The following is a 21,114-nucleotide window of genomic DNA, read 5'->3' as shown; positions in this document are numbered from 1 at the left end:
TAAACCGCAGGTTTCTGTTGACCAGCTGTTACATATTTTATATTTTAATTGTTTTTTTTAAGTTTGATTCTTGTTAAAGCTCATCAGAATAACTTCAATTAATCTGCAAGTTTATAAGTCATTTTAAAAGTTAGGCTCTGTTACCTAGTGTATCAACTTGTAACAGCTAGGAGTTTTCTCATAAGTCACAATGAGAGAACACGCAGTCAGACACGAGGCAGTCTAAACTGGATACGAAGAATCATACAGAACTCTTTCTATCCTATGATATGGGTATAGTCTGGGGCTGAAGAGCTTAATCTTAGAAAAATCTAGTTACCTAGGTGGTGTCCAAAGTTCAAACGCAGACAAGTAAACTTCATACGAGGTAGTCTAATCTGGCTGAAGCTTCCCTGTGTTTCTAGAAAATCTGCTTGTAGATTTCCTATTACCTCTGGCCATATATTGGAACCTGTTCCCTCTGATGCACCAGAACTATTGCTGGTCACCGTCCTCTCTGGATATGGACATCTTCCCAATCACCTGTCACTGTGTCTACCCAGCCAACCTCTCCACCAATGGGAGATCCAGTCTCCTCTCTGTGTTACTCACACTGCCCCTCCCACAACAGCCCATTTTCTGTACTCCGCTGCATCAGAGAACCTGAGTGCTGGACACCGTAAGGTAAGCATTGAAATAGCCCTCTTAACATTCCCTTGTTTATGGTGGACTGGTTCTAGAACTCAAGGCAGTGCTGAGCTTGAACAGGGAAGAGAGAAAAGTCAGGAAGATTTAACTGATGGAAGGCAAGTAAAGGGGAGCTTAGAGAGGCAGAGAACCAGGTAGGCCCTGCCAGGGACCCCGTGAGCAAAATAAAGGAGGTTATTTAGATATGATGGAATGATAAAAAGCACTACATTTATTGACCACTTACTCTGTGACAGGTATATTACATGTACTTTACACATACAACCATATTGATCCTTGCAACAAAGAATGTGAGGTTGGTACTGCCATTATTTTCATTTTAGAGATGAGGAAACTAACTCAGAGAGTTTTTGGTAGCTCCTGTGAGTGAGCTGGTAAATAGCAGAGACAAGTTTGGGGCAAGGTGGCCCACAATATCAACTGTTACACAGTCTCACAGAGGTAACACCAGAGACCCAGTGGAGTTAAGTGACTTACCCAAGACTTGGTTGCAAATCGAGCCTGCAGTTGTACTTCCTGGGCAGTTCACTTTTCTCAATAGAAGGTGATCCCTGACATCCACCCAGGACGTAGATTACCATCACTTCCTTTTTTTTTTTTCAAAGATTTTATTTATTCATTTGAGAGAGAGAGAGAGAGAGAGAGCACCAGTGGAGGGGAGGGGCAGAGGAAGAGGGAGAGGGAAAAGCAGACTCCCTGCTCAGCAGGGAGTCCAACACAGCGCTTGACCCCAGGACCCCGGGATCACGAACTGAGCCAAAGGGAGACACTTAACCATCTAAGCCACCCAGGCAACCCTTGTCACTTCCTTTTTAATTACCCACACACCATTCATCATTACCATGTAAAGTTGCTGGGATCCATTTTTCCTCTTTTGAAAATTGTGACATTTACATGTTTTTATACTTCAATTTTTACAATCTCTAGAAATGACTGTTTACTTCTCTAATATTTTGTCACGTATTTTTTCCCCTTAGTAGCTGGAGATAAATACTGCCTTGGCACAAAAGTTTGAACACACTTGAAAACATTTCTTCTTACTATCTTTTCACTTTGCTTCTGAAGATTATTCATCCTGATTGAAAATCACAAATAAAATATGAATAGGTAGCATCATATATGTCAGGCTCTGTTAGGCACTTTACATGTATCTTCATTTAATCCTTGCAACAACCCAAGAAATACTACTTCTATGAAGTGCTCAATCTATGGTACTTTTTAGTGGAGGAAACTGACCTGGACAAGAGAGATTAAGGAATTTTCCCAAGTTTACGGAGCTAATAAATGGCAAAGCCAGGCTGCAAACCCAGGTATTTGAAACCAGAAACTGAATTTTTTTTTTTTAAAGATTTTATTTATTTATTTGAGAGAGAGAGAATGAGAGATAGCATGAGAGGGAGGAGGGTCAGAGGGAGAAGCAGACTCCCCGCTGAGCAGGGAGCCCGACGCGGGACTCGATCCCGGGACTCCAAGATCATGACCTGAGCCGAAGGCAGTCGCTTAACCAACTGAGCCACCCAGGCGCCCCCAGAAACTGAATTTTTAAACTATGTATCCTCTGCCTGAATCAGGGAACGGTGATTTCTTGTTATAATTTGTTAATTTTACATGATCTGTCCCAAGCAATGTTCTAGGCTCTCTTGTACTACATTTAGCTTCAGGCATGGTGAGGAGAGATCTTGGTATTGTCTTGTTTGTTTCAATCTCTGCCCTTTCTGGACTTCGGTCATGCTGACACATTTCTGCAATTAAATGCCAGCTCTGACATCTTTTGTATGTGGCATTTAACATCCGTTATATTAGTTCTTATTTGGATCCTCTTTTTTTGCCTGTGGCTATCCTGAATACTTTTGTTGTATTTTAATAGAAATTCCTTATGGAGGCTAATAAGGAATAAAGCATTCCAAGTAATTGTGGAATCTAGTATTGTTACTATATTATGGTTAAATAAGTCACTATACAGATCATATTTAAGTGACCAACTTATAGATGATTAGAATACAAAACTCAGAAACCTGAGCAGTATTAAAGATAGCACAGTTGTTTTTTTCCTGAAGTTACAGTCCAATCTGATATTTCTTCAAAGTCTTTATTATAATCAATCAACTTAGTATATAAAAATAGAAGAATTCTGGTTGAACATGTAGTGCCACAATGGCTAAAAACTGCTATATAAAACAAATTCCTATTTCACTTTGTTCAATTGTCATGTGTCTTATTCACAAAAACATTGGATTGGGCCCAGTACAATCTTAACTAGTGTTCATGGAGATCATTCCTTTGCTGAAATTAACCTGTTTTTGATCAGAACTTTATAAAGAATTCAAATAATGGATCTGCCTTGAATACTTTTATTGGGTTGCCTTGTTCTCAAATCAACTCAACAGAGGTCTTTGTGCAAGATCAGACTCCCTCTATATTGTTATTTATTAGTCAACAAATATTTATTGCACAGTGACTGTAGCCCAGACATATTCTGGGTACCTGGAAAGATAGACAAGGTCCTGTTCTTGAGAAGCTTGTATTACACGCAGTTGACATATAATAAATATATAACTAAAGGAGTTAATTGTTACTACTTAAGCTCTATGAAAAGGATAGATCAAGCAATTTTTGTAAAACTTATGAGGATAGAGGTAACCTGCATTGGCTAGCATGGTCAGGGGATGTCTCCTGAGGAGAAGGCATCATTAGAAGAGGAAGAAGGCAGACTGGTGACAATCTGGAGGACAATTCAAATCTCTAAAACAATAGGAAACCTGAAGGACATGAGGGCCAAAAAAAAAAAAAAAAAGTGGCTAGGATCAGTGGACAAGGGAAAGCTGGAAGGAATTGAGGTCTGGGAGATAGACAAGGACTAGTAATTTTAGTAAGTACATGAGAGGATTTTTAACAGGTGAATAATATACCAGATTTATACTTTTGAAAGCTACTCTGTGTAGAGGGACAAATCCCTGGGGGCACTGATATGGGTTAGTGGCCTTTGGAGTCATTCATGTGGGAGCGGACAGTAACTAGATTAGGACTGTAATAGTGGAAACAGTGAGAAATGAAAAGATTTGAAATATATTTAGAGAAAGATTCAACAGGATTTACTGTTAGGGTGGTTTTTGGGGTTTGAGGAGAGGGAAATGAAGAATCATTCCAAGGCTTGAGAAACTGATGGACAGTGATGCAAAATACTTAGATAAGGAAAACTTGATTAGGAACAAACTTGGCAATGGATGGTAAACTCAAGAGTTCTTTTTAGGTCATGTTAAATTTGAGGTTTCAAATGCAAATGATGGGAAGGCAGTGAGATATTTGAGGATGGAGATCAGCGGAGATGTCTGGCTAATAACATAAACTTAGGAGTCATCATCACATAGATATTATCTCAAGCTATTGGTTTATATATTGCCACCTTAGGGAAAAGTGTAGTTATAGGAGAAAAAAAAAAGAGAGAGAGATCAAGGCCTGAGCCCTAGGTACTCCAACATTTCCTCAGATGGAAAGAAAAGGAGGAATAGCTAGCAAAGATGACCTAAAGGAAATAGCCAGTAAAGTTGAAAAAATAAGATAGTAATAGTGACATCAGCAAGATGGCAAAATTGGAAACCCCAAACCCTTTATCCCCCCATGGAGACACTAATTCAGCAATACATGAATTAATTCCCTTTGTAAGAAATTGAGACATCAGTTCAGAGGTTCCTGCACCCCATACAAGAGCAATACCAGCCACTGAAACTGGTAGGACAATTTGTGGCACACTCTTGCCTTAGTCCCTCCCCCAACACAGTGCCACATGATTGAGAGTAAACTCCCAGCCTCTCTTTGAAGAGGGAAAGATAAGATTGGACAATATTTCTAATGTTCCAACTTTGGGGACGGGGGCGGGGAGGGGCTGCCCCAGCGACTGCCTTCTGCCTCATCTGTCTCAAAGCCCTAATGGAAAACCCAGCACATTCGAAATGCCTGAGGGCCACTGAGAACAAGAAAGCTGAACAAGAATTGCTGCTCCAGAGGACTGGCAATACCACAGACAGAGGCCAATATGGCTTGGGAGCCTCTTCCTCAGAGGGTAGAGAAGAATAGAGCATATGTCCAACATTCTGGCTTTTCAAGGGATTGCCCAAGGAACTGACTGCTGCCTTGCTTGCCTCTTGATGGGACCTGGCACATTCTAGATGCCTGAGAACTGCTGAGAACAAAAAAAAGGGCTGGGTGGCATGATAACAGAAATGAGAGGGAGTGAGAGATTATGAGATGCTGGTAGGGTGGAAGGGAGGGATCAGCAAATCCCTCTAATGAAGAAGCTACAAAGACAAGCCCAGAGAAGATAGAACCACGGAAAAGGTTTAAGAGGCCTCCAGAATCTCTAGCCAGGTTAATTGTATTTTTGATAATGGCCACTCTAATAGGTATTAGGTGCTATCTTGTTGTGGTTTGATTTGCATTTCCCTGATAATTAATGAATTTGCACATGTTTTCATGTACCTGTTGGCCATTTGTATGTTTTCTTTGGAAAATGTCTATGCAGGTCCTCTGTCCAGTTTTTAATCAGTTGTTTTTTTGTTATTGAGTTGTGAGGAGTTCTTTATATTTTGGAAATTAACCCCTTATCAGAGATACAGTTTGCAAATATTTTCTCCCATTTTGTTAATTATTTCTTCTGCTGTGCAGAAGTTTTTAGTTTGATGTAGTCCTGCTTTTATTCATTTTTGCTTTTATTTCTTACACTTCTGGTGTTATATCCAAAAATGTCATTGCCAAGACTACTGTCAAGAAGCTTTTTCCATATGTTTTCTTCTAGGAGTGTTACCATTTCAGTCTTTAATCCATTTTGAGCTAGTTTTTGTGTACGGTTAGGACAGAGGCCTAGTTCCTTTCTTTTGCATGCAAATACCAGTTTTCCCAACATCATTTATTGAAAAGACTATCCTTTCCATTAATCTGTCTTTTTCAATTTCTTTTATCAGTGTCTTACAGTTTTCAATGTACAAATCTTTCCTCTCTTTGGTTAGATTTGTTCCTAAGTATTTTATTTTCTTTTCCTGCTATTATACATGGAGTTGTCTTCTTTATTTCTTTAAAAAATTTTGTTGTTAGTGTATAGAAATGCAACTGATTTTTCTATGTTGATTTTGTAAGCTGCAATTTTACTGAATTTGTTTATTAGTTCTAACAGGTTTTTAGTTGAGCCTTTAGGGTTTCCTATATATAAGAGCAGGTCATCTGCACACAATTTTCCTTCTTCCTTTCTGATTTGGATGCCTTTTATTTCTCTTTACTGCCTAATTGCTATGGGTAGCACTCCCATACTTGGTTCAATAGGAATGGTTAGCGTTGTCAGCCTTGTTTCTAATTTTAGAGGAAAAGCTTTCAGCTTCACCACTGAGTATGAAGTTAGCTGTGGTTTTGTCATATATGATCTTTATTTTATGCTGAAGTATGGTCCTTGCATACCCACTTTGGTGAGAGAATTTATCATGAAATGGCACTGAGTTTGTCAAAGCTTTATCTGCATCTGTTGAGATAATCAGATGATGATTTTTATCCTTGATTCTATTAATGTGGTATATTGTATTTACTGATTTGTATATGTTAAACCATCTTTGCATCCCAGGGATAAAACCCATTTGATAATAGTGCGTGATCCTTTTAATGTGCTGTTTGAAAAAAGAGACTCACTTTAGATTTTAAGGACACAGATAGGCTGAAAATGAAAGGATCAAAAAAGATATTCCATATAAATGGTAACCAAAAGAGAGCAGAGGTAGCCATACTTATAACAGTGAAAATAGACTTAAAGTCAAAAACTATCACAAGAGACAAAAAAGGCATTATATAACCACAAAGGGTCAATTCACAAGGAAAATATATAAATTATAAATATACATGTACCTAACACACATACATATACATATTTATATACATATAAATATACATGTACCTAATATATGAAACAAACATTGACAAAACTGAAAGGAGAAATAAATAGGAAATTTCAATACTCCACTTTGGAGAATGGATAGAACATCCAGACTGAAGATCAATAAGGAAATAGAGAACTTGAACACTATAGACCAAATGTACCTAGCAGACATATATAGAATGTTCCATCCAACTGCAGCAGAATACACATTCTTATTAAGCACACATGGAACATTCTCCAGGACAGATCACATGTTAGGCCACAAAACAGATCTTAAGGGATTTAAAAGATTAGAATCACATCAAGTGTTTTCTCTGTCCACAAAGGAATAAAACTAGAAATCAGTAGAATGAAACTAAAAAATTCTCAAATACATGGAAACAATATACTCTTTAATAACCCATAAGAAATCTGGTTAATTTGGGTCAAATAAGAAATTAAAAGGGAAATTAGAAAATATCTTGGGACAAAGGAAAATGAAGACACCACACCAAAACACATGGGATACATCAAAAGCATTATTAAGAGGGAAATTTATAGCAATAAATTCCCTCATTAATAAAGGAAGTCTTAGGGTGCCTGGGTGGCTCAGTTGGTTAAGCATCTGACTCCTGATTTTGGCTCAGGTCATGATCTTAGGATTGTGAGATCAAGCCCCACATCAGGCTCATGTGCTGGGCATGGAGCCTACGTAAGATTCTCTCTCTCCCTCTCCCTCAGCCCCTCCCCAACACGCACGTGTGCTCTCTCACTCTCTCTTTCAAATAAATAAACAAAATGTTAAAAAAAAGAAAGAAGTCTCAAATAACCTAATTCTAGACCCTCATGAAACTAAGAAAAGAACAAATTAAGCCTAAAGTTAGTAGGAGAAAGGAAATAATAAAGATTAGAGAGAAATCAATGAAATTTAGAATAGAAAAATAGAAAATGAAACTAAGAGTTGATTTCTTAAAATTGTATACAAAATTGACAAGCCTTTAGCAAGACTAAATAAGAAAAAAGAGAAGACTTAAACAAATGAAATCAGAAATGAAAAAGGAGACATTACAATTGAGGCCACAGAAATAAAAAGGACTTAAAAAGACTAATATGAACAATTATATGCCAAACTGTATAACCTAGAATGGATAAATTCCTAGAAACACACAATTGACCAAGACTGAATCATGAAGAAACAGAAAATCTGAACAAATCTATAACGAATAGGAGATTAAATCAGTAGGCAAAAACCTCTCAACAAAGAAAAGCCAGAGATCAGATTGCTTCAGTGCTGAATTCTACAAAACATTTAAAGAATTAACACCAATCTTTCTTAAACTCTTCCAAAAAATTAGAGGAAGTAACACTTCCAAACTTATTTTGTGAGGCTGGCATTACTCTGATGCCAAAGCCAGACAAAAACACTACAAGATAATAAAACTACAGGCCAATATCCCTGATGAATTAAAGATGCAAAACTCCTCAACAAAATAGTAGCAAACCAAATTCAACAGCACATTAAAAGGATCATACACCAAGACTAAGTGAGATTTAATCCAAGAGTGCAAGGATAGTTTAATATTAAAAAGATGCAGAAAAAGCACTTGACAAAAACTCAAACACCCCTTCATGTTAAAAACACTCAGCAGACTGTGAATAGAAGGAAATGACTTTAACATTAAAAAGGTCATATATGAAATGTCCATGATAATATCATACTCAAAGCTGAAAGTTCTTAGGAACAAAGCAAGTATGCCCACTCTTACCATTTCTATTTAACATAGTACTGGACCTAGACACAGCAATTAAGCAAGAAAAATAAGACATTCAAATAGGAAAGAAATAACTAAAATGATTCCACCTTGCAGATGATATGATCTAATATACTGAAAATCCTAAAGATCTCACACACACACACAAACTGTTTGAATAAATGCAGTTAGTAAAGTTGAAGGATACAAAAATCAATACACAAAAATCAGTCTCATTTCTATATACTAAAAATAAACTATCCAAAAAGGAAGTTAAGAAAACAATCCCATATAATTGCATTAAAAAGAATAAAATATTTAGTAATAAATTTAACCAAGAAGGTAAAGGATTTGTACTCAGAAAACTGAAACATTTGTAAAACAGACTAAAGATTCACATAAATGGAAAGACATCCCCTGTTCATGGATGGAAGACAATATTATAATGCCCAGGCTACCCAAATTGATCCATAGATTCATTGCAATCTCCATCAAAATCCCAATGATTTTTAAAATAGAAATAGAAAAAACAACTCTAAAATTCATATGAAACCACACACACACACAAAAAAAACCCCAAAGAGCAAAAATAATCTTGAGAAAAAAGAACAAAGCTGGAGGACTCACACTTCTTGTTTTAAAACATATTAACAAAGCTATAGTAAGCAAAACAGTATGTTACTAGCATAAGGACAGACATACATATCAACAGAACAAAATGGAGAGCCCAGAAATAAACTTACACATATACAGTCAACTGACCTTTGACAAGGTAGACAAGGATGAAAGGATAGGCTCTTCAATACTGTGTTGGGAAAACTGGTTATCTACATTCAAAAGAATGAAATTGGACCCTTATCTCACACCATATACAAAAATGAATTCAAAGTAAATTAAAGATTTAAATATAAGACCTGAAACAGTAAAGCTCTTAGAAGAAAACATGGGGGAAAGGTTTCCAAACATCGGTCTTGGCAATAATTTCTGGTATAAGAGACCAAGAGCACAGACAACAGAAGGAAAATAGAAAAGTGGGACCACAAGCTAAAAATCTTCCACACAGCAAAAAAGCAATCAAGCCATCAATAGAGTAAAAAGGCAACCTATGAAATGAGAGAAAATATTTTCAAACCATATATCTGTAAGGGATTAATTTCCAACATATAATTAACTCCTACAACCAAAGAGCAAAATGCCAAATAACTCAATTAAAAAAAATGGCAGAAACCTTGAATAGACATTTCTCCAACAAAAAAGACATACAAATAGCCAACTGGTATATGAAAAGATGTTCAACATCAGTAATCATCAAGGAAATTAAAAATCACAACTGCAATGAGATATTACCTCATACCTGTTAGGATGGTCATTATCAAAGACAATAACAGAAAACAAGTGTTGGTGAAGATGTGGAGAAAGCAGAACCCCTGTTTACTACTGGTGGGATTGTAAAATGATGCAGGTGCTAAGGAAAACAATGACAGTTCCTCAAAAAAATAAAAAACAGAACTACTATATGACCTTACAATTCCATATTTGGGTATTTATCCAAAAAAACTGAAATAAGGATATCAAAGAGCTATCAGCACTCCTGTGTTCGTTGTAGCATTATTCACAACAGCCAAGACATAGAAACAACCTAAATGTCCATCAGTGGATGAACAGATAAACATAATGTGGACTATACATACAATGGAATATTATCCAGCCATGAAGAAGTCACATGCCACAACATGAATGAACCTTGAGGATATTATGGTAAATGAAATAAGCCAGTTACAGAAGGACAAATATTACATTCAGTAGTATCTAAAGTAGTCAAACTCATAAAAGCAAAAAGTGGAATGGTGGTTGCCAGGGGCTGGTGGGAGGAGGAAATGAAGAACTGTAATTTGATGGATATAAAGCTTCAGTCATGCAAGATGAAAACATTCTAGAGGTATGCTATACACCCCTATACTCATAGCTAATAATACTGTACACTTAAAAACAGGGTAAATCTCATGTTTTTTAGCACAGTATTTTAAAAAGTGTCATAAGAAGCCAAAGGAAGAACATGTTTAAGAACAGAAGTGTAGTCAAACACATCAAATGATGCTGAAAGATCAAATAAGATGATAAAGGATTAACCATTAGCTTTAGAAAAATACAGATCACTAGCAACCTTGATAAAAAACAATTTTAGTGCAGTGGTAGAGAAGTAATGAGATTAGCATGGGCTAGAGACAGAAAAGGGAATAATTTCAAGACAGAGGGGATGTTTTTACAAATATCACAGAGAACTAGCACAGTGGAGAGAAAGGCTGGTATGGAGCCAGAGGGCTTTTTTTTTTTTTAAGACAGAGGCAATAATAATATATTTGTGTACTGACTAGAGTGATCCAGCAGAGGTAGAGAAAAACAGTGACACGAGAGAGAGAGGGGATGAATTTGGGAGTAAACTCTGAGGAGATTTGAGTGGATGGGATCCAGGCCACAAGTAGAGAAAGTGGACTTAGGGAGGAGCAGATCCAGGAATTTCTCTTACATAAAGAAAATGCAGAAATAGATGCAGGTAGGTTGCTGGGTTAATGGTGGGAAACCAAGGAAGTTCTTCTCTGTATGTATTTTTTTATATAAAATATAAGGTGAGGTCATAAGTTTAGGGTGAGGTGGAAAGGCAGTGCTGATTTGAGGAGCAAGAAGAGATATGAAAGTATCTCAGAGAAAAGGAAAAGGAATTTAATGGGGATATGAAATAAGATATATGGTCAGAAATTTCTAGCAAGTTGAGGCATCCAGGCTGTGTAATTTCTTCCACCGCACCCCAGTAATGTTTAGCTACTGAAGTTTTCTGGGACTGGAATAGGTTAAAAAAAAAAAAAATAGAAGCTGACGGAGTTGAAGTTTTTCCAGGTAAGCAGAACAAAAGTGAGATAAGAGAATTAAGGACATTTTCAAGGCTGGGACTCTAATGCCAGACCCAAGGAATTTGAGCAGATATAAAGAGAAATAAGGACATGGCCGGGGCAGGGGTGATAAGGACTAACAAAACTTAGTTCTGCAGCCTTCCCTTCTAGCAACCTTCAAGTCAGTATTTTTGTATCCCCTTGACCACCTTCCCCCACCCTCTCCCCTGGAGAAAAGCCCAGGGCTGGACATGGCAGGAGTGTGTTTAGAGCTAACTCTGCTAAAGACAGCCCTGGTCTTCCTTCTCCTCTTTCTCCTCCTCCCCCACAGGGGAGTGTGGCCTGAGACATGCACTGAGTTCCCATTTGCCCATTAGGATGCCTTTGAGTGCATCTTCCTCTTTACCACCCCACAAACCAGAGGGGACTTCCAGGAAAGCCTGGTAGGCAACTAAAATTGCCATTCATCATAGTCCACTTTTCTTCATGAAATAAATTCTCCAAGTGAATCAAGGAACACAACCATCATTTATAACATTGTCTAAGGATAAACATGGCTGCTTCCTAAAAATTAATTCACAGGAAGAATTCTATGTGAAACATAGTACTAGCTGGCATTTAAGATAAAGTGGTGACAGAGCTGTCCATTTCCAGGGTCTGTGATGAAATATAGGGACCTAACAAGAGCATATCTAACAATCAATGTGCCATCTGCTTCAGGACCTGGTCTCCGGAGGTGACTAATGCTGGCTGCTTCTCAAGAACGTTTAGCCATCTCCTTCTGCCCCTCTTCCTGACCCATCCTCCTCTCTTAATAGAGCATAATAAAAGCATATGGCTCTAGAGAAAGTTTCTGGCAGAATTCCATCTGAAGCATGGTAAATTTCTCCCTCACTCCTCCCTGCCTTCTGGAATATAGGATTTAGATACTTTTCTGGCCTCCAATCTGAGATCCTAACCCACCCAAAGGAGACATAAGAGAATATATAAGCTTCTTGAGGGTATCAAATGCTTGTGTCTAGAAGTTCCTTGAGTACCCATTAAGGTGACATGTTCTTGCATTTCCCAAACTAATCCTTTTTGGTAAGAGGCGGTGTCATTGGTAGTAACAGGAAAAATTTCTAGATTAGCAGAGCTGACCCCTTTGATTAACAATTAGTTAGAATTAGTTAAAATCTGTGCATATATATGCATGTATGCATGAGATTTAACCTTTTCTTTAAGGCTCAGAGCACATCTCTTACACTACTATTCTGCTTTCAAATAATGGAGGTGTTAGCAATTACTTTAGGTATGTCCATTTATTTGGCTCTATTTACGTTGTCCCAGGCTTCTGCCCAGGAACAATATGGACCCCAACTGCTTTCCTACTCTGGACCTGTCTGGAGGTAGGATTAATTAGGTAGCACCCACCAGAGGTCTACTTATAGGGCAGGGGAGGAAAACAAGTCCCTTGGAAAAGTAGTGATACACACTATATGTGTGTACATCCACACATGTGCACACAGAGAGTGGGCTAAAATTGAGAATAATGCAGAGTATAGAACAAAGTCTATTCTAAATATTATTCTCCATCCAGCCCTCATAAACTCATATGTGAGTCCTAGGGTAAGGGCGCAACAACAACAACAAAAGAATCAATATAAATTCAAAAAGCTCTTTTGTTGACATCCATCCTAGGCAAAAAGATTGAAGGGTTCTGTGTTGGCACTTATAGCTTTAGCAGTGATGGCAGACAGGGTCAGCAGAGGTGGCTATCTGCAGCTTCCACAATGGGAAACCCAGCCCTGGGAGCCTTTGACTACAGTGGAATCCAGGGTCCTTGTTACACACTAACATCCTTAATGTTGGGTCTCTGCAGACAGCATGGGCCCTGGTGGGACTGCCAGCAGCACTGGTATTTTAGGTATAAAAATTATGGAAGCACAGTTCCTCTAGATGTCTCACCAGCAAAATGACAACTCCTCAAAGCTTCCCCAAAACAGGAAGGAAGAAAAATGGCAGATACCATGTAGGTAGTAGCCCCCAAAATCAGCTTATAATGCATACTTAAGAATTTGTCCAGAGATTTATAGAACTATTTGGAAGTCCATTAAACAGGTGCTTGGGAAGAGTGAAAACGGATACTCTAACAGGATTCTGATTTTACTTTGGGGTGGCAGGGTTTAGGGAAACCTACCTTCTGTGTCCTTGTGCCTTCATTTCTTAGCCTTCCCTCACGAATATTCCCTATATTACTGCTGATGTATGGCATTCAACAGTCTCGTTCCTCTTCTTTGTAATTCACACTTTCCATTTTGATTGGGTGGAGTTGGAATTAAGTATGAGAAACTCTAAGTAAAGATATGAGAAATTTTCATAAGGGTAAAGTGTGTAAGCCTTAACACATAAACATTGTGTTATCCATTTTAGCAAATTGAGGGTTTTTTTAAAAATGTCAGCTCATTTGGAACACTGATTATGCTCAATAACTAAAATTCCAGTAAGTTTGTTACAACCACATTCGTGTTTCTATTCCATGTCAACCATGCTTCAAATAAATGAGGCATGGTTTGCAAATACAAACAAGATTGGTCATTTCTTTTTTAATAAAAAAAATCAATTTACTGGCTTTCTGATGCTGATTTTGCCTTCATGATACCACTTTTACTCAAGAGCAATATTGAAAAGTTTAGCTTATAGATAAATTGAATGACTCTGTAACCTATAAATACAACAATAGTAGCTGGGCCTTTAACACAACAAAGAATGAGACCAAATGGACAAAGACACAACACACGGATGTTTCCTAAATTGCCATTAGCGACCTCTAGCATCACCAAATGGGCTGATTTTAAGTGCTGTTGATGGCTGATAGCAGTACTTTAAGGAAATGAGGGGAAAGGTTTTACATTTATCACAGCGACCTAATTTGAACACTTAGGTAGCAATTAAGTCACATTTATGTTCAAGGTGCATGATGAACTATAATATGAGTTATCAGTATGTTCCCAACCTGGGCCATTAGCCTTGAGTCAAATACCCACATTCTGGCTCTAAGCCTGATTATAAATTTGAACACTCATAAATAGACTGCATGGTCCAAAAGAAAGAGCTTAGTCAAAGATGTATATTTAAATTTGGCTCTGCCACTTACATAAAGGATCCCCTTAGAGCTACCCTAAAGCAGTGTTTTTCCAACTATAAATGTGTATATAAGTCACCTTGGGTTCTTGTTAAGTGCTGATTATGATTAAATTGGTCTGAGGGGTGGAATCTGAGATAGATTTCTACCTCCTCTGGTCCCTGGACCAACTCTGAGTAGCAAGGCCTTGGAGGTTTATTGATAGAACATGTAGACAACGTGTGTGTACATGAGAAAACATTTTGTAAGCTGTAAAATGGCATCAGTATCACTTTATATTAATAGGTGGTGATTCAGTTCAGCTCATCAAGAAAAAGTCCTAGAATAAATGATGTTCCAGATCTGTAATTTTTCCTTTTTAGCAAAATCAAAAACAAAACTGGAAATTGGAAAAGCAACACAAAAAAGGTATTCATCCTAAACAATTTTGTTGCTTTTTGGTTGCTCTCAAAGATTAACTTTGTATCACCATCCTAACTAAAATGATGGAAAAAAAAAACCCAACAATCCTGCTTTTTAAAAGATTAGACCCAATCGTACAATTAGACCCAATTGTAGATTTGTCCTGTAGATGGTCTCATCCCAATCAAAATAGAAATAGTAAGTTACAAAGAAAAGGAAGAAGACAGCTGGCTCCAGAAATACTGGCAACAAGAAGAAGAGATCGTTGTGAGGAAAGAAATGAAAAACTAATAAAAGCAGACATAAGAACACAGAAATCAGAGCTGTATAAACATCTAGTTTCTCTAAGTAAAACTGCTCTTTTTCATTGCCATCAGCATTTTCTGGAAGAAATGAACAAAATCATCAGGTATAATTATTGATCTCCAAAGCATTTCTGTGTTCCTTATCTAAAGCACAATCAACAATTCCTGTTTAAGTGTCGGTTCAAAAACTGACCCCTGTACACAGAGGACATGAAGAGACCAAAGAAAGAAGCAGGCCGCCCCAGGCTGGAAAGTGTCAGGTTTCATAAGCAAGGGAACCTACATGCAAGACTTGTTTTTGGGTGGCTGTAAGAAGAGTAGATCGTCACACCCACCAACAGGAATCTTAAGACTTTATATAGAGGCCTTGCCTGGGTTCACTCACGTGCATGGCCAGATGGTCTCAATAATGGCTTAACTCTCTTAAGGCAGCGTCCTTGAAAGGGTTCCAGCTGTGGAAACAGTGGGTGGAATGCACATTTCTAAGGATAGGGGCGGGGGTGAGGAGCTTCTGATTGCTGGGGTCCATCTTTAGGGTCAGCTGGAGGTCTCAGCCTCTCCATGAACTCCAACACCAAGGAAACATACACTCTCTCTGAGTTCCAATACCACAATATTTTGGCCAATCTTTCATTATTACATGGTCAGTTTGCTGTATTATGCGAAGATTTTCATCACCTATCAGAAAACGTATGGCAGAACCCTCCGGTGGAATAAAAAACACTTCCTGATCTTTCAGATTTGGACAGAATGACCCCTTATCGTAGACCAGATCACCAACACCTTACCCAGATCAAGCAAAAAGCTTGCTTACTCCCATGATGGGTCTGGTCTCTTTACCGTGGTTCTGGAGGCACCATGATTATAAGGTTAGAACTCTCCTGCAAAGATGCCAGAAATTCATCACACTCACTTTCATCTGAATTTTACGATTTGTCTTCCTGCTTCCATTTCTGTTTATTCTCTCTCACTTGCCTGTAGTGACAGGAAGCATCACTTCTTTGCACTAGCCCTGGGGAATCTGGGTCAGCTGCCCCAAATGGGTGGCCTCTTAATTAAGCAGCTCTTCACTCTCTGGTTGCTTCACCTAAGAAAACCTGAACTTTGAGGATGACCGAGCAGTCATTCCCCTCCACAGAAACACTTGTATGGTGCATCAGGAGTGGTTTTAAATGGTGGAGATAATTACTTAATTCAAGCTGTAGCAACTGGCCAAGTAAACATGTAGCAGCCAGGAAGCTATTAGCATGATTTTAAGGCAATTATTCCATTAGTGTTTAATAGTCTCCAATTAGTCTTCTCTATCAAAGTTTGAATGTCTTTTTTCCTCCAAAAATTTTCACAGTTGAGTAATGCAGAAAAGTACCAAACCCATTTTTACACCTAGATTTTATACATATGGATCTACCAAACCGCCTTTACAAAATCATGGGGAAATTCAGGGGCGTGGATTTGGTGAAACATGGTTGTTGTTTTTTTTCTTCTCAGAAGTACTGGGGGTAAGAATGAGGCTTTGTAGGGGATTCACTTTGAGTATAATATTAAGAAGGGCTGGGAAAGCCCTTTCCTTAAGAAGGAAAATTCCCACTGTGTCCAATGCCACAACCCCTCTTAGTATTATACTCAAAATGGATCCTATGCAAAGCCTCCCAATCTTACCCCCAATGCCTCTACTGGAAGACAAACAGAATATCAAAGTCTCTGACCTCAGGTTTTCACTTTGTCCCATGGGGAGAAAAGGAAAATTGCCCTGTATCCTGCTAATGCCTAGTTCCTTGTCCCCTCACCCTGGTTAGTAGCTCTTGCTACTGAGCCATCCAGATACAAACCCTAATGCATTTCCCTCAAAAATTCCTAGGAGACTCTCCCTAAGGACCACTTTCGGGGTCAGATCACTGATCTGATGGTAAATTACTTGCCCTCACTGAGCTGTAATTTTTACATCTATGAAATGGAGTTAAGGGTGGTAGCAGCACTGCCTCCTTGATGAGGTTTGGGGAAGGGTTCTGTGATCTGATGTACATCCTAGTGTTTTGAAAAGTGAAGAATTACAGAAATGTAATAGAGATTCTGACATAGTATCATACTATCCCTCGTAACTAGCAATGTGAACTTAGGCTTTTTACTCCCTGTGTATCTGGCGAGTCACCTGCCAGAAGGCTGGCATCAGAGTCCTTGCCTTTATTACTTTCTATATGTATGGAAATGTTCAGGTGAGATCATCTGAAAGCAACTGTCTAAAAACCACATAAAGAGGAAGGAAAGACTATAGGAACGTGGCACTGTGGAAGTGAGAGTGAAATTTTCCAACAGAGTTGTGCACTTTCTACTGTCTCCTTCAAAAGAGCAATCCCCAGCCTCACCCAGGTAGCAGGGTAAGTGCACAGAGGAGAAGCTGGGTTGTTCTTTTCCTTGGAGATACCTGGGCTCTTGGGAAGCTACCTCTTGAAGAAGGGCAAAAGGAGACCAACAAATCCTTCCTTCAGGGGTTGGTGCTGAGAGCGCAGCCTGTGCCTGTCATAGCAGCCAAACATCCACTTGACTAACAACCATTGATCTGAGTTACTGATCAATTCCAGAGCTGCTGGTTAGAGCCTTTTGGGATTTTTCAAAGGAACCCTTCTCTTCCTCCCCACGCCCCCTGCCCCTTTCCTCTTTATTGTGTCTTCCTCCAGTGGCTGAGAGGGGGCGCTGGATGGGGTAGATCAAGAGGAGACAGACCAGAAGGTTGAACTTGATAACCGGGCAGAGCTCGGGGCAGGGGGTGGACTACCTGTGGGTAAATTGCCCTCTAGCCGGCTCCTGGGAGAATCAGGCATCTGCACCCTCAGCACAAGTGAAAAGTGAAATTGGTAACGAAGTATGGCCGTGTCCCCAGCGGTCACCGTACTACTCCGCCCTGAAATATCCTTCTCTCCTGCACACCTGAGTTAGGGGCTATTGCACGCTCCCGCCCCCAGAAACCTGCCTAGTCCTCTGATGTGTGCCGCGCGCGCCATGCTGAAGCCTCTGGATCCCTCGCGTCTCTTCCTCGCTTTGCCGGGACTTCCTTCCTTCTGGGCTGTCTGGACACTCGCATACTCCCCTTTTCCCCTTTGGTTTGCCTGTTGTTAATCCCAACTCTCCGCGGCTGCTCACGCAGGTTCCCCCGCTGGGCTTCTGTCCCGAGCAACAGACGCACGGTCCTCAAGGGTTTGCTTTCCTGACCCCGGCGCTACACGTTGCCAACAGCACTTGAAGCAGAATCCCGACGGTGACCACCCGACCAAGCCCGCCGGGTCCACGCAGACGAGGAAGCGGCGCCCTCCGCCCCTCGCTCCCTTCGGCTCCCGGTCAAGGGCAGTGATCACGCCGCCGCGGGTCCCTGAACTTTCCTCGCTCTCAGGGAAGCGCTTTGTCTCTTTAAAGGAGACTGGGGACGAATATTAAAGACTCGGGTAGGCTCTAACCGAGAAATCTACCAAATCCGCTCCATTCCGTGACAGGGATGGAGTCGGAGGTCCACGAGCCGGAGACGGAGCCGAGCCCTCAGGACACCCGCTTGCGCTCACCGCGCTCTGTCACCCCACAGACCCAGAAGTCGCCCCCGCCCCCCCCCCCGCCAAGTCTGCGAGGAAAACCGTGGGAGGGGGGCGCAAGGCGGATCCTGGAGCCGAGGCTTCCCTCTGGCACAGCCTGCCTGCTTCCAAAGCCCAGTGCAACAGCAGTCACCTTGACTCTCCGCGCCACGGTCCCCAGAGGTTTGCAAAACGCCAGAGGCCCGAGGCTCCCAGGCACACGCTCGCCTGGCCGGAGACCCACCCCTGGGGACGAGTTTCCCTCCCTCGGGCAGCGTGGCAAGTTACCACTTCGCGGCAGATAATGCAGGGCGGGGCAGGGCGAGCGCCCCGTCGGCAGCGTCCGCGCGCCTACCTGGGATGGCTAAATTGGTGAGGGGGATGCTGTGGATGCTCTCTGGCAGAGTTGCCATCCAGTCGGCGAATTTCAGCTCGTTCTTCCCCTGAGACGAGGCCATCGTGCCGGTCGGCGTGCCGCGCGCTGGTCCCCGCACTCCTCGGCAGGCTGGCTGGCTGCTGCCGCTAATCCAATGTTTGCTCGGGCCGGGCTAGAGTTTACACTCCGCTCTGCGCCACACCCACAGGATGGCGCAGACACACGCTAATTTTAATAATTATTCAAAACACCCCATGCTCCCCTAGTGCCTCCGCCAGACTCCGCTGGAGCTTTTGTTCCTGACGTCCGCGCTCGGCTTTCTCCTCTCTCCCCTCCCTCCTCGACTCCCTCCTCCCGTCTTATCCCTCCTATGCGTCTCTGCCTTTTCTCGCCATGCTGCAGCTTTCCTTGTCTTCTTTTTAACTTGGTTCACCCAGCTGCTTTGCCCGTGGTTTTGCTCGGCCCTTTGATTTGACTTCCCGGTCCTGTTTGTAGGAAAGAGTCTTGTGGTTGAACCTAAAATCCTAGCAGACTTGGGATGCTATCGCCTCCCGGGGAGCAGACTCTGATACTGGCTTTCAGGACTTTCCATTCTTACCAAAGAGCTTTCCTTTTTGTAAGCTACAACAGGTTGTGCCTCTCCTCAGCCAGAGCCCACAGCCCTGCTTATAACAAAATGGTGGTCTTTAATCACCACTTCGCCTAATTTTTGGAGTAGTTGGCAAGTGTGCTGTGGGCAAAGAGCAGTGAATTCTAGTGGTTCCTACTTAATCCCTGGTATCCTGTTCCAGACATTTCAAGGTAAAAAGCACTTCAACCCCTTCGTTTCCTGGATCGTGAGAAATCGGTTATTGCTATGGAGGGAGCTGCCTGTGTCCTCTCTGTGTCGTTTTCATGGCACTCAGGACAAGGTAAAGCCTGATGCTGGAAGAAAATCACATTTCCCAGTGACATACTATAATTATTGCCAGTAGCATTTGGTGGAATTTATTTGGCAACATTCAAAATGATTTATGCGATTGTCTGATTTTTCATTCCTTGGCAGACTGGAGAGATGTATCTCTCTCAGGAGAGATCACTCATTGAGCCTCCAAAGAACTGTCTTGGTCCACCTGCTCTCAGATGAGAAAGAGAAGAGAAATCAAGTTTTACAAATGTGATGAGTCCAGGAGTGGCCTGCGGAATGTATAAGAAATGCACTGAAAATATGGTAGGTCTTTGCAACCCAAAGAATGTAGATGCAGTGATGTGTAAATCCTGTTCCTAAAGTAAGTGCTTTTAGCGTGGAGAAATGAAAACAAGGTAGGAGAGAGAGCTATAAAACCTGGGAATGATCATTTTACTTCAGTAAACCATACAACACCAAAACCCACAACTAAAGCTTGCTTATTGTTAGGAGGATGCAGAGCCCACAGAATTTTTACTCCAAACGGGATGCACTGTGAGAAAGATGGAGAGAAGAGGTCGTTCCTCACCCTTAGAGATCAGATTTTCCATTGCTTCCTAGAATCAATTTATAGCTTCAAGAGAACAAGGTAGGGTTATCTTTCAGAATAAGAAAAAACAATGTCCTAGGATTTTTTTTTCCCAAGATAAATCTTAATATTCTTGTTCTCCCAGTAGGAGCCCACAAACCCTTTTGATTGGCATGAAAATTTAGCTCACTATAAGATTCCAGGTTAAGAGACCTACAAATACCACCCTTCTGACTAATGTCGGTTCTCTGTCGGCATCATGGCAGGCCCATGGGCAGCTCCCATTAGGAGAGAGCTCAGCTCTGGGCATCAGTTGCTCTGTCTAAATAGTTTGGGCAAGTTTTCTAGTGTCTGTCAGCCCTGGTTATCTCCATTATAAAATGGTGCTAATAACTCAGAGATTTGTGGTGAAGCTTCCAGGAAAGAGTGTATATGAAAAAGCTTTGTTTTCAGCAAAGCATCACCCAAAATGTGAGATTTATGTTTATTAAGATAACATATGTTTATTTCCTTCATTGCCTTTTCTATCCTCACAGAGCATTCATCTTTAGGAGAATGAAATAATTATTAGATCTTGGGAATATTTTTTAATAAATTATACTTTAAAAACATGCCCTGTTCAAGTATGTTGAACTTATGTGTCTCTAAAAGGTTAC

At 40.5% G+C, this 21,114-nt stretch overlaps 1 protein-coding gene across 2 annotated transcripts in view; it reads right to left on the bottom strand.

Moving 5' to 3' along the window:
- Positions 1-19,503, bottom strand: part of PLCXD3 (phosphatidylinositol specific phospholipase C X domain containing 3) — a 167,591-nt gene extending 148,088 nt beyond the window's left edge. For both annotated transcript variants that reach the window (XR_012377594.1, XM_025866652.2), the window contains exon 1: positions 18,963-19,503. Coding sequence is in view for 1 of the 2 variants with exons in the window: in XM_025866652.2 (XP_025722437.1) it covers positions 18,963-19,065 (103 nt within the window). In the remaining variant the exon portion in view is untranslated. The remainder of the gene's footprint in view (positions 1-18,962) is intronic.
- Positions 19,504-21,114: the final 1,611 nt, after the last annotated feature.

This window comes from Callorhinus ursinus, unplaced genomic scaffold (assembly GCF_003265705.2).
Source record: "Callorhinus ursinus isolate GAN/ISIS: 27379988/994484 unplaced genomic scaffold, GSC_fseal_2.0 scaffold3, whole genome shotgun sequence".
NCBI lineage: Eukaryota > Metazoa > Chordata > Mammalia > Carnivora > Otariidae > Callorhinus > Callorhinus ursinus.
This window is presented reverse-complemented; position numbering and strand designations above follow the sequence as displayed.